Source organism: Plectropomus leopardus, chromosome 8 (assembly GCF_026936395.1).
Source record: "Plectropomus leopardus strain MGB_pleo_1.0 chromosome 8, ASM2693639v1, whole genome shotgun sequence".
NCBI lineage: Eukaryota > Metazoa > Chordata > Actinopteri > Perciformes > Serranidae > Plectropomus > Plectropomus leopardus.
This window is the reverse complement of record NC_142183.1, coordinates 4,467,350-4,481,323: the sequence shown is the minus strand read 5'-3', so window position 1 is coordinate 4,481,323 and position 13,974 is coordinate 4,467,350. Positions and strand designations below refer to the sequence as shown.

The 13,974-nt window shown below is 37.4% G+C and overlaps 1 protein-coding gene across 3 annotated transcripts in view; it reads left to right on the top strand.

Annotated features, from left to right (window-relative positions):
• The window catches only part of LOC121947826 (transcription factor COE3), a 184,264-nt gene that overhangs the window by 14,363 nt on the left and 155,927 nt on the right, over positions 1 to 13,974 (top strand). For all 3 annotated transcript variants that reach the window (XM_088080763.1, XM_088080762.1, XM_042492963.2), the window contains exon 2: positions 12,312 to 12,468. In XM_088080763.1, the coding sequence (XP_087936889.1) occupies positions 12,312 to 12,468 (157 nt within the window). The remainder of the gene's footprint in view (positions 1 to 12,311; positions 12,469 to 13,974) is intronic.

The window sequence follows — 13,974 nt, the reverse complement described above, 5'->3', positions numbered from 1 at the left end:
CACACACACACACACACACATACATACACACACACTGGACTGCATGGACAATATGTGCATATTTTAACTGTTCAAACTCGACTTCCATAGCAATTAGCAAGGAAGGTGAGTGTGTGTGTTTGTGTGTGTGTGTGTGTGTGTGTTTTCAGTACTAATTACAGTCATACTGGACGATCATCAGGATGCGTTTACATCCAACGTTATCAGGCAGAGCCAAAAACAAAATGTCATGTGATGTCAAAAGCGTTAAAAAATTGGGTTATGTGTCAAACGCTTCAGAAATAACATTATTATTTTTTATGGAATTTATGTTTATCCGTGTTCTTTAGATATGTTTAAAAATCAATCTTTACCTTCATCCTCATTGTCTGTACTGTAATTTTATTTCTAAATGGTGATTTTTTTGTTCTTATCTGAAGTTAAGGTCAGAGAACAAAAGAGGTTTTTTGTGTTCAAATTTTAAAGCACCCTTAGGCAAATCTGTGATCTGTGATATCGGACTAAACAAACAAAGTTGCCTTTTAGTGTAAAGAACTACACATGTAAGCCTAAATGTCTGGACACCAGCTGAGCTTTAAGCCTCTTTTAAATTATTATTATTTTTAACCCTTTTCAACAGGCACATATGGTTTCAAGTTATTTAATATCACATGCAGTTACAGGGAAGCAGTGAATGGCAATGGACATTTAAAATCTCAGGCTCCCTCCAGTGATGCAAAAAAGTGTATAAAAATAATAAACAGAAAAGTAAAAACGATTATTTAAGACATAAAATAGTGCAGAAATAAAATATAAATTTGTGGTAGATCAGTGTTGCAAAATGAATTAACTTTGATGTAAACAGAAATGCAGATATACTAAAAATATGTAATGAGAAGAGATAAATACACATATAAAGAGATGTAAACAGAAGTTAAATACATATTGTTGGTTATGTACTGATATCTGTTGCTACAACTTTACATATTGCAACATGCTGTGGCTGCTGAAAAATCAATAAAAGTACAATTCCTACTTTTTAGTAATTGTAGTTGTGAACAAATGAGTGAAACCCCTTTTTATTTCTTAGGGAAAAAAAAATCTGTTTTAATTTCAGATAGACTTTAAAAACATTCAGTTAAATTCAGAATACTTTATTTGTCCCTCAGGGCAGCAAGTTGAATCCTCCAAAACAGAAAGCATACAGACGATTCTTTTACACATAATCAACTAAAAGTACAAATATGATAATGTTTGAAAAAGAAAAAAATCAGCAACATTAAAAAAGCAGCTTGTTTTGCTCCTGCAGGCTACAGGTCGACACACGAGCAGCAAGCAAATCAAACTTAGTGGTAAAGAAGAAAGAAAGAAAGATGCCGGCCATGGTTACAACAAAGCAACGTTGACTCACTCAGGTGAAGTGTATCCGGACTAAAAACATCCTCAAAGATCAGTGTGGAGGCTTTTTTACAGCATATTAGTATTTAAAGACAAACGCTTATTGGCAGGTTACATGTTAAGGTGGAATTTTTAAAGGTGGCCACGTTAGTGTAGTCTCAGTTTGCTTCTGTCGCATCACCTCTGATTTAAATTCTGCTCAGATTAACTTTCAGATTAACAATTATACTCAAGACATAACCTGCAGTGTGTGTGTGTGTGTGTGTGTGTGTGTGTGTGTGTGTGTGTGTGTGTGTGTGTGTGTGTGTGTGTGTGTGTGTGTGTGTGTTATGTCCTGTCAGAGTGTGTTTGCTCTGAGTTTGTTTCCCATTGAATCAGATTTAAATATCCACTGTTTATTTGATTAACATCCTGGCAGCCAGCCAGAGATTGTGTGTGTGTATGTGTGTTTGTGTGTAAGTGTCAGTGTGTATGTGTGCTGTATGGCTCATTAGGCGGGTTTGTGTGTGAATTTATGTGTGTGTGTGTGTGTGTGTGTGTGTGTGTGTGTGTGTGTGTGTGTGTGTGTGTGTGTGTGTGTGTGTATTTGAGGCGGCAGGCCACGCTGGTTAAAGACTCAAACAGCGGTCACACTCCATCTCCTGTTTGATTAATGCCATGGTGTGTGTGTCTGTGTGTCTGTGTGTGTGTGTGTGTCTGTGTGTGTGTCTGTGTGTGTGTGTGTAGTATATACTGTAAGTGAGTGTCTGGCAGTGAGTTTTAAAGTATCTGGATGATTTTCAGTGTTTTCTTTCTACACGTTTCAACATGAAAAAGAGAATTTAAGGTTAAAAATTCAAACTGTCCTCTTTAATTTTGAGAAGTTTTATTCACGCTGGATTAACAGTGTTCCACTTTTAACCATTTTCTTAAATACAGTTTTATTGGAAAGCAGCAGGAGTAGCCCGTATATTTAGGATGTTTTCCAGAGACTAAACTCTGTCTGTTTTTTTGGACTTATTGGCTTCATTATAAATGAGAGCTGATTATCAAGCGGTTCAGTAAAAGTGTAACTACATGTCGGATCACCTGTAGACTCAACAAATCAAGAACAGAGTATTTAGTTTGACATGAGATGAAACTTCGGGGAAATTAAGAAGCATAACAAGGATCCCAGAGGGTAAAAACTTTGAGCATAAATCCATAATTTGTTCCTTCCAATTCATACATTTTACCTTTAGGTGATTCATCTTGTTCCCTTAAAAATAAAACGTCTGCATTTATTACAAGGTCCTGGCCTTCAATAACTGCACTCCTCTCTAAAATTAATAACATGATGCAGTAAAAACTGTAAGAGCTGTTTTAATGTGTTTTTGTGGAAAGTCCATCAAGTCTTTTAGCTTTTGGACAATTAAAATGGCTAAAAATGTCCAACACACAGTCTGTGTAGAGTTTGAAAGCCATTGCTGTTTACCAGGCTAAAGAGGCTTTAATGAAAGACACTATCCAGGTGCATGATGGGAAATATAGGATTCAGTGTTTTTGGACTGGAAGTCAGTATTTTGCCACCTCTGCTGCTCAGATACGGACCGTTCTGGTTTTATTCTATCTCTTGTAAATTCACCTACTTGTTCATCACTCCTGCAGGGTTCCTGCAGATCCCAAAAACATCTTAAAAAGGCATTTAATTAATCAATATTAAAACAGGACTGATTTATTTTAAAATGTCTTAGATCAAACTTAGAAAAGTCTTAAAAATGCAAAAAATTTGTGAATCTTTTTCTCTGACATTGCATTGTAAAATCTCAAAATAATTGGTAACTTTGGAAAAAAAAATCCCCAAATGCCTCTTATAATGTCACCAAAATGTTGTATTTTATGTTACAAATTCTCCAAAAAGTCTGCCTAACTCTAGATAATTGGTGTCATTTTTTCCCTTCAATTTTTGGTATTATAAAACTGGTCTTAAATTACATCCAGAGTGGTTTTTAAAAAAAAGTCTTAAAAGGCATTAAATTAATTAATTTAAAAAATAATTGTTAATTGTTACTAAAATGTCTAAAAATAAATCTTGCAAAAGTCTTAAAAAATGCAAAGACATGGGAAGTAAAATTTTATGAGAATAACTGGAAATTAAAAAAAAAAAAATATATATATCCCCAAATGCTTCTTGCATTAATGTTACCAAAATGTTTTATGTTACAGTAAACATTTGCACAAAATAATTGTAATTGGTATCCGTCCTTTTTTTTCCCTTTAAATTTTAGTAATTGTAAAATTGGTCTTAAATTGAATTCTGAGTGGCTTTAAAAAAAGTCTTAAATGCCCCTTGCCTTAAGCTGCAGGAAGCCTGTCCTGTCATGGTGTGTTTAGCGTAACAGAGACCGGACCTGACTGACACTGTCTGATTCATTTTGAGTAATCCAGGAATTTACTTTTTCAAAACTGTCCATATCAGAGAAGTCTCAAGTCTTCATTTTTCTAACTGACATCTTACTTGGGTCAAAGTAATGTTGTCACAATGCTGGAATTTCAAACTTTGATACGATACCTTGAAAAAACAGTTGTTATGGGCAAAAAATTTTAATTGAAAAAGACGCATAAAAAGTTTATAACATGATTCTTTTCTTGGTTGGCAGCACAGAACAGCACAGTGAGTGTCGAAAACATTCAAATGGTATCAGTACTGCAGAAAATGAGTATTGGAACTGTTTCAAATATTCAGATTTTTATTGGTAAACTGATATTTCTGACAACACTATGTAAGTGTAGTTTAGTTACAGGTTGTTTTTGCAGGTCTGGTCAGTTCGGGAGAAAAACAGTCCGGCAGCTTTTTACATCAGTAAAGTCGAGTTACCTCCTTCATATCATTTGTCCACATCCCACAATCCTGCTGTTTCAGACGCTGTTGATTCTTCAGAGGATGTTGTTTCTGTTCCCGTCTGTTTGCTGATCTCTGGTCAGTTCTGGCTGCTTTCTCAAACAAACTTACAGCTGATCAGAGAGCTGCCATGAACAAAGCATGTAGCAAAGCATTTTAGCAATTTAATGTAAACTATTTCCCAACACCTCATTCCTCCAAACCTAACAACGAAATTTTGTGTGTCATTGAAGCTTCAAGTTTACACTGAGCGAACAGCCCGTTGTCACTCCAAATGCATCAAATACGTCTGCTTTATCAGTGCTTTTGGCGTACGAGCGTGATGCTAAAAACCACCTTCCGCATCCATCCCAAAATAGTTGAAAGCGCGCTCAGACAGAACTGGTGGCCCTGTTAATATACGCTGGTGGATGGCCGGATGGCACCGGGTGTGTCCACATGCACAGGGGCGGCGTCACTTGAGAATGTGGGTCAACAAAATGTGTGTATTAAATGCTAAAGGACAATGACAGTTGATAACGGCTAACAATAATAGCTAATACAGCTAATAATAGCTGCAAATAACCACGTAATACAAGTTGTGTGAGTGCACTTATGGGACAGGTGGATGGGGAAGTGGATGAGTCCCACAAACAACCGAATTTGGTGCAGGAGTCCGAAGTTTGCTTCCTGTGTGGATGTTTTTTTTCTCCATCTTACCATGTGCCTCTTTTGCCTAAACCTAACCGTCCGTGACTTTGTTGCCTGATCCTAACCATCGTTACAGTCGTGTTGGTTGCCGTGTGCTGTAAACATAAGGATCGTGCTGCATCACCCCACCATGTGCATTTGTTGACATCACAGTAATGACATCCTGGAGCTTATATGGTGAAATATGGTCACATCTGGCATTGATTGATTTAATCGGCTGTCATTAAAATAAAACACCGATACAGATAATCGGCAAAATGCCAAATATCGGCTCTGATAATCGGCCAGAGTGATAATGTGTCGATCTCTATTCTTTTATATGGACTATTAGATGGAAATATTCCACATCTGGTGCATATTTTTATGAACATATTCCAAATTTCCCCCGATAAATTTATATTTGGAAAATCTGAGATCTATGCTTGAGTTTAAATTAAAGTTCTGTTGGTTTGAACAAAATCTTAATAAACATCACAAGTGAAGCAGGTGTAGATCCAGCAGAGGACATTGTTTGCTGGGATCTCTGTCTGTTGGCTGATCGTCCTTTTTAATCTGAGACAAGAAAAGATCAACCTCGCAGGTCTTATTGCAATATTCAGGCAGTGAATTTATTCAGTGTGTGTGTGTGTGTGTGTGTGTGTGTGTGTGGATATGAACTGACTGCACACAGGACCGGCTGTCTTGCTCAGTAATTGTTTGCAGAGTGCTCGACACGACTCCCGCTGACCTTTAATTTCAGGCTTTGTGGTGGAAACGTGCAGTTCGCCGGCCGTGGCCCTGTGTTTATTCTAAGTGTGTGTGTTTGTTCTGAGTGTGTGTGTGTGTGTGTGTGTGTTTTATTTTTTCCTCTCTGGCTGCTGGCGTGTGATTTACACTCCGGGCATGTTCGAGCGAGCCGTGTGCCATCGATACTGTTTTTATTACACCTTGTGCCAAGTGCTAACAGCCGGATACGAGGCGCTGCGACGAGTGGATGCAGCCGCAATTAGCATAATTGAAATAATAATAATGCTAACGAGCTTTCTGAGTGGAGGCAGAGCAGAGAGGAGAGGAGAGGATGAGCGGCGGTGGCGGTGGCGGCACCGTCACCGTGGCGATCGCCTGTCTGGATGGCCGCCGCAGAGCATTGTGTGTAATTGGGATAATGGGGTGGTTTAGTGGTGGAAGTGATGCTTTTGATTCTGGATGAAACAGGTGCCAAATTCACTGCAGTCAGTTTGTTTTATACTTAAAATCTAAATTTGTATCTGGTCTTTGTTTTTATCAAAAATCTAAATAAAACAATCTGAATCAAAGGTACTTCTTTTTTAGGAAGCTGAGGATATGGGATGCGGTGCCATAATACTTATATTAACCCTTTTGGCCCACTTTAATATTACACAAACTCGAATCGCTCTTTGGTTGCACCGCTTTCAGAATCAAGCTTTAGAAAATATTACAGATTAATATTATTTTCTGCTTTCATTTTTTAAACCAACATCAGTCCTAATCATAGATATCAAATATTAGAATTTTAGTTAAAATTATTTTAAGCCTTTAAATGCCAAGTTTTTGTCATGATGCGCAACATTGATTGTGACAGTGCACATATTTCTCCATATGGCAAATATGGTAAAAATGACATAGTCAGGTGGAAATTAGTAAAAATAAATGTATAAATAATATTAAAAAAACTAGAATATTATATGCAATATGGAGATCCTCTGTGTGCAAAAATGCAGCTTGAAAAACTAAAATAAAAAATGCTGATTAATACACCAATATAAAGTAAAGAGTGCATGTAAAGTAACTGAGATGCAAATAATCAGAAGTAAAATGAGGAGACAGCAGTTTGATTTCAGACCTTTGAATCTTCACCAACATGTCAATCAGTTAAAAATGTAATTGGTGTTCATTAGGTCTTGCAGGCAGGATTAAAAAGGAGGACTTCATCTCTCTGCTTTGCAAGCTAAATGCATGAGAAATGTCTGTGGATGAGATGCTTGCATCTATACAAGTTCTCTCTCTCTCTCATAAGTAGACTAAATCAAAATATTTCTTTGATCGATATTCATTAGGAATCTTTGTGTTTGTGTCCACTTGATAGATGTAAGTCAGATATTCACTCTTTCAGCTCTGTTTTTGGTCTCCACCAACTCTTGAGGGAAATATCTGCCTCTTTAGCTGCTAAATTCTCCACTATGCTGAACAGGTCGTGCAAAGTGACTTTTTACAGCTTTTATTCTGAAACTGAGGCTGATGTTGGCTTGACAGATGAACAATGAGCTGAAATAAGCATCAAATCTCTGTAAAGCCGAGAGGAAGCTGCAGATTCAGCTGATGATTTTCTGTAAGTTCATCACTAGAGACACCCAAAACATTGTCATGTTATTAGAAAATTATCTGTTATTGCAACTTTAAAGTAAAGTAGTCAGCTTCCGCACAGAAATCGGCTAATATGAACACTGTGTCACAAAAGTAATGAAGACAAACAAACAGATGTTCAGTTTGGTTATCAGGGAGAGGACACATTACACAAAAGACTGAATAAAATTAGGTGAAGTGTGTCTGCGGATAGCAGTGTTTGCAGCATGGCAAAAGACAAACAAAAACTTTTTGGAAACTTTCTTTGGTGGACTTTTTAATGATTCAGTAAAATGCAAAAAAAAAAAAAAAGCTAGAATAGACTAAAACCCAGTACGAAAAAGACTTCACAAGTCATTGAAGCAACTGACAATTAATTTTCTGCTGATCAAGTAATCAAAATTTTATACATGGGAAATATTTCTGCAAAATGAGTACTTTCTGATATTTAAGTACAATTTGCAGATGATGTGCTGTTTTACTTGAGTAACATTTTCAAGGCTGGATTTGAAGCAGATTATTTTCAGTTTCATTTTACTACTTTCACTTCCATAACGTATGTTGCCTTCAGCATCGGTTGGATCAAAATAGCAACATGGGTAAAAACAGATGCTTGTGGATGTTTTTTTTTCTCGCAGGAAGTCATTGAAAATACCTGGAAGTGAAAGTGTTGACGTCTGTCGCGCTCTGATCCCTCTCAGTGTTATTTCTCATTTTAACACTGTTGTTGTTTTCCGACACTCAGCTGCTTTATTCCCACCGAGCCTCCTTTAAAACAGCGTCTAACCTGCCCGACACACACCTGAGCTGCCAATCCTCTTCTTCCTCTTCCTCTTCCTCCTCCTCAGTCTCTCTGCTGACTCTCGACGCCACCGTCCTCCTGGCCAAGCGCTGCGAGTCGGAAGAATTAGCTTCCAACAAACTGGCCTACAAATGAGGCATTAAGCATTGGTAATGGAGGTGCAGAAAGGTCACGGCTGTATTAATCTGCCGTCTGGGGAATACACCCCTGAGCCGGGAAACACAGAGACCGAGAGAGAGCAGGCAAGCTTCCAAAAACAAACCCTGAGCATGAATAAATATTTATCATTGCCCGGGCGATCATATTGATCATAAAGCGTTTTAGGAAACAAAATGAGCAGGGAAATGAGATTGATGTAAAAATATTCAGCTGTTTTTTTCAGCGTTTCCCCCGTCGTCTGCTTTGAGGTTCTGCGAGCTGAGAGCAGAGGTCGCTCCTGCAGGAACATTGATTTTATTTCAGGATCAACGAGGATTTTTATCCACTTTTTCTAAAATCAGCTGCTGACATAAACTCGCTTATGGTTTTCTTAAGCTTTTTTTAATATTTTGTAAATAATATGCTAAAGGACATTTTCTGAGACAATAACATGGCATAAATCAAAAGTATGACATTTGATCTCATCAGTAAAAACAATCAACATTAGAAAATTAATGTGCAGTAACATGAAAAGATAAATATTTCTTTTCTTTCTTTTTGAAATCAAACTGGCGATAAAGTCCCTTTTTAAATAAAAATCAAATTTTAATAGTAGTAGACTTGTTTACTTTTAAGTATAACAATGTAATTTGTATTAGTTTTGTATTTATTCCTGCATACTTGGGTACATTAAGTAAAAATACAGGGTGTGTAATGTGTCTGATTTAAACATTTAACATTTCACTTTGGGACATTTTACATGTAATTTCTGGAAAAACGTATCTGTTATCCCATGATAAAATTAATTTTCAAATTTGTGAATTTGTTACACAGTACCCAAAATGATGTTTTCAGAAGTTTTAATATTTCTGCCATAGTATCCCCACAAGTTTTTCAAATTCTCATCATAATTAAATACAGTCATATCATCTGCATAGAGCATGGTTTTATATGTAATACCTGTTCAAAATATTTAATGATGGACCTGACACAGAGCTTTGGGGAACCCCACAAGTAACTTAATATTTTAAATGAATTGTATTAATTTGGTTCCTATACTCCAGGTAGTTACTGAGTCAGGATTCAAACTAACAATTCACGTGATAATTGATTACACTTGTTATTACAAAATAACAGCCTAAACTTAGCATTTTTATTTTAGCAAAAATATACAGAAAAAGAAACAGCAGGCCTGTTAAACTGAAAAATAACCTGAAGATTCACATCCTTGCCCAAACATAAAAACAACTTTTATCACTTTAATTAATGTGCTTCAAAATTGTATAATAATAATTTGAATTATTAAGTAATTTGAACCCTTTTATTGACAAAAACACACTTTTCATCCTGCCAAAGCAAGAATGTGTGTCTCACTTTGTGTGATTTAGGAGGTGTCATATTTCATGGATGATTGTTGCTCGCAAATTTCAGATTTTCATTTTGGGGTCTTATGTTTGATTTTCATGATTTTTTGGGGACATTTTTTGGCATTTTTATTGATAGGCGAGAAGGGGGATGTCATGCAAAAAACGGCCGCGAATTGGTCATGAATGTTTTTCCAGGTATGAGTTTTTTTTCTTATTAGTGACACATGTCAAAATAAGTGCAAAAAATAACATTGTGTTTAAAATACTGTATCTTACATATAACATGTTTGCTCTCTGCTTGCTGTCGGTTCTGCATGCAGGAAAAAAATTGAATATATTTGAAGAAGTTTTGAGGTGGACAGGCGAGCCTTTTCTCTAATTTCTTTGTTTAGTTTCTTGTTTCTGATGCTCTCTGCGGCTGTTTACCAGGCGTTCACACAGTAAACAGCACTGCTTTAAAAACGAGTGGTCGCGTGGCGTGGGAGTGTTGTTTCACCTGCAGGTAAACATGTTAAAGAGTCACGAACCAGGAATGTGAGCTTGCAAGTGTTTTATCAGCTTTCACGTTGTGGCAGAAGTTAAGTGTTGGTACCCACGCTGTGTTTTAACTCCGCTGAGGAGGTTTTGTTTTCGGTTTGGTTTCTTTGTTTATTAGCAGGATAACCGAAAAACTGTTGGCTCAGTTTTAATTAAACTTGAAATGGTGTCACATTACTCATGGAAGAACTCCAAATCACAGGGCAGGTACTTAAATTTTTTTTCACTTTGGTTAACCGTACGAGAAAGAGCTTTTGGACTTTGCGGTGGTCTGATATTAAAGGGAGCGTGTCTCCTGCGTCTCCTTCCCACGATAAAGGCCATGTTTTTATTTCATGTGGTAGTGACGTCAAACAATCACACGTTTGTGTCTTCAGAACTCAGTACACTTTAAAAACAAAGTATTTGTTTTAACTTTTGTTTGGGCGGCCTTAAATTTTAAGTCGACTGAATTTGAGAAGCCAAGTTGAATCATTTCAAAATCACCTCAAATTCAGCCAACTTACAATTTTATGGCAGTTCCTTGTTCATTGTTATGATACACCACACTGACATTTTATATACAATCCCACAGTCATGGAAAACCTGAAAAAGTCATGGAATTTCACAATCACATTTTCCAGACCTTGAAAAGTCATGGATTTAGTAAAAATCATTTAAAGTCTTGGAAAAGTCATGGTTGTGTCCAATGCAATTGTTCCACTAATCTTCTGTGAATAAACCTCCATGTTGTTGTTTTTTTTTGTAGCTGTCAACATAAAGTAACTCTAACATGCGGTGGGTTTTGTTCAACATCACGCATGTTTTTTGTTTTCTCCCTGAGTTTATCTCTCCCTTAATGTATGCCAAAAACTTAAAATTACACTTACAGAAAGCAGGGCAACAAACAAAAAGTAGATTAAAGGCCCTTGAAAAGTCATGGAGGGGTTTTTAATTTTGTCCATAACAATGTGGAACTCTGTATAATGTATGGTGACAGATAATACTCTCCTCCTCCTCCTCCTCCTCCTCCTCCTCCTCCTCCCTGACTGACTGACTGGAGGAAGAGTCTTCGCTCTCCTGGGTTTTGGCCTCTGTCTCTACAGTTTTTCTACCTTTTATGTAAAAGGTCGCGCTCATAGAGGGGAGGACACACACACACACACACACACACACACACACACACACACACACACACACACACACACACACACACACACACACACACAGGATAAATCAATTCAGTGCAGTTACCTCCCTGTTTCAGTCACTATTATCACCTGAGTAGTTTTCCACTCGCTGCTCCTCCTCCATCACCTGTCCTCCTCCTCCTCCTCCTCCTCCTGCTGCATTTTATTTCAACTTCACACATAAATCTTTGTCTTTAGGTGTTTCTTTTCTGCTCAGTTTATCAAAATCTTTTCTGAAGATTATCTTTGGTGTCTGAACAGATTGTGTTTTTTCAGCCTCTCAGTCATCTTTCACAATGGATTTTGAATTAAATGCGTTTCCAGAGAGGATCCATCACACACTGCTTTCTCTTCTTTCCTGTGACTCTTTCACAATAAAAGCAACCCCACAGGTGGTGAGCTTTTAATGTGAAGCAGCAACAGGAAATGGTTTGCTTGCACATCAGTCATTGAAAGCTCAGATACTGCTGTAGGAATAAAATGATTACAGAATGAATGTGATTATGACTCTTTAAGCTGCTGCTGGGATTTAAGATATATTGACAGTGTAATTATATGTAGTATTATTCTTAAAATGACAAGGATCACCAAAAAATACCACATTAATTTAATATATGAACACTTGACAAGTATGATGATAGACTTGATGTTCTGACCTCACAGATAATTTATGCTCTTGTAACATTTTAAGATAAAATAAGATAATCCTTTATTAGTCTCACAATGGGGGGATTTGGATTGTTGCAAGGTTTATACAAGATAAATAGTAAAATGTATAATTTTATACTATTACAAGTGTTTTTTGTCTACACTCTTAATGTGTGTATTCAGAAATAAATGTTTTTCTTCTAAATACATGGAGTTAATGTTTAGTGTTACCTGGGCTCCATTAGGAACAGAGGATGTATAACTGATGCTGTTTTCAGAGCACGTCGATGCAACCTGGTGTTGTTAATGTGTATAAGATATGAGCGTATTATCATGTGGAGTTTTGAAATGATAAAATATTGTTTCTCTGTGTGTTTCAGTGGTGTGGGTTTAGCCCGAGCTCACTTTGAGAAGCAGCCTCCGTCCAACCTGAGGAAGTCCAACTTCTTCCACTTTGTGCTGGCGCTGTACGACAGACAGGGACAGCCGGTCGAGATCGAGAGGACTTCTTACGTCGACTTTGTGGAGAAAGACAAGGTGACGTATCTGCACCAATGAGAAAAATGACAGGTAGCACATCAGTGATGCACTGAGAGGCATGTTCCTACTTAAACACACACACACATTGTAGTTTATTTTGACTCAGTCTCACATATGCTGTCCAGCTGACAAATATTCATGAGAGGACCAAATGTGGATTAACCCTCTGCTGAAAATAGTCCCAGACAAATACACTGTCTTCTTCTGTTTGAAAAAAACCCCCAAAAACTCTTCACCCTTTTTTTTAACCACTTTTTGTTGCCTAAACCTTAAAATAGTAAACCTATATATATATTTGTGATTATGATACAAACACGTCTTATTTAAAATTATCTAGACTATAAATGCAAGCCTTAAGTGTAATTTATATAGAGTAACTCCAATATTAGTCATAAAAATCAGTTATCTCTTAAGTTGAGCCCAAAATGAAACCATAGATTCGTGTTTTAATAGATTTTCAGCAGGAACCAATAAGCTTGGAGCTGACAGACGCAGACACGAAGTAAGACAATGTTTAGAGACGGACTACACATTGTTGGCTTGAAACAACACTACATTTTGAGTTTCACCAAACAAAGTACAGTATACACATGACTACTTAACACTAATAATAATAATAATAATAATAATAATAATAAATAAGAATAATATCCAGACAGGTTGAGGAGTGTTTGGTGTTTGATCGGCTGCCAGCTGGCACCAAAATCCTCCCCTCCACTCCACCCACTCACTCCCCTCACCCCTGCTTTGACCTCTAGTCTCTCGCCTGATATCCCCAACACACACACACACACACACACACACACACACACACACACACACACACACACACACACACACACACACACACACACACACACACACACACACACACACACACACACACACACACTGGGACTGAGCCAACACTCCCAGGCACAGTTGGCACTGAGCGGCCGACTGACGGAGGCTGAAAGGGGGAGAGAGCCGAAATAAAAGGGGAATAGAGGCTGAAAATAAAAAAAAGAGGAGGAGAAGAAGGAGAGGAGACAAGAAGGGGTGAGAGGGGGTCAAGAGAGAAGAGAAACTGTAAAAGAGACATGAAGAGGAGACGCCGAATAAAGGAAACGCTCAGATATTTTGGGCTCTTATCCTAACACGGCTCTCACATGGTGTCTGTGATCATTCCTCCGGTCTGAAGTGATCTCTCTGAAACATGAAAGACTGAATCCACAGGCCTCCCTCTGAAGTTTAGAGCTGAAGATAAAATTACACTTTAATCTGAAAATCTAGTGAGTATCAGAGAATTTAAAAAGACAATAACTTCAGCCACTAATAACTGCGTCAGTGTACATGTTGCATGTTAATGTTGTTTTTCAGCGTTATTCAGTGGTGGAATGTAACTAAGTAAATTTACTTAAGTACAATTTTTCAGGTACTTTTCCCATCACCGGTGTTATTTAAGTGATAACAGACAAGAGAGAGAGAGAGAGAGAGGGAGGGTTGTCTTCATGCCAAGATTCA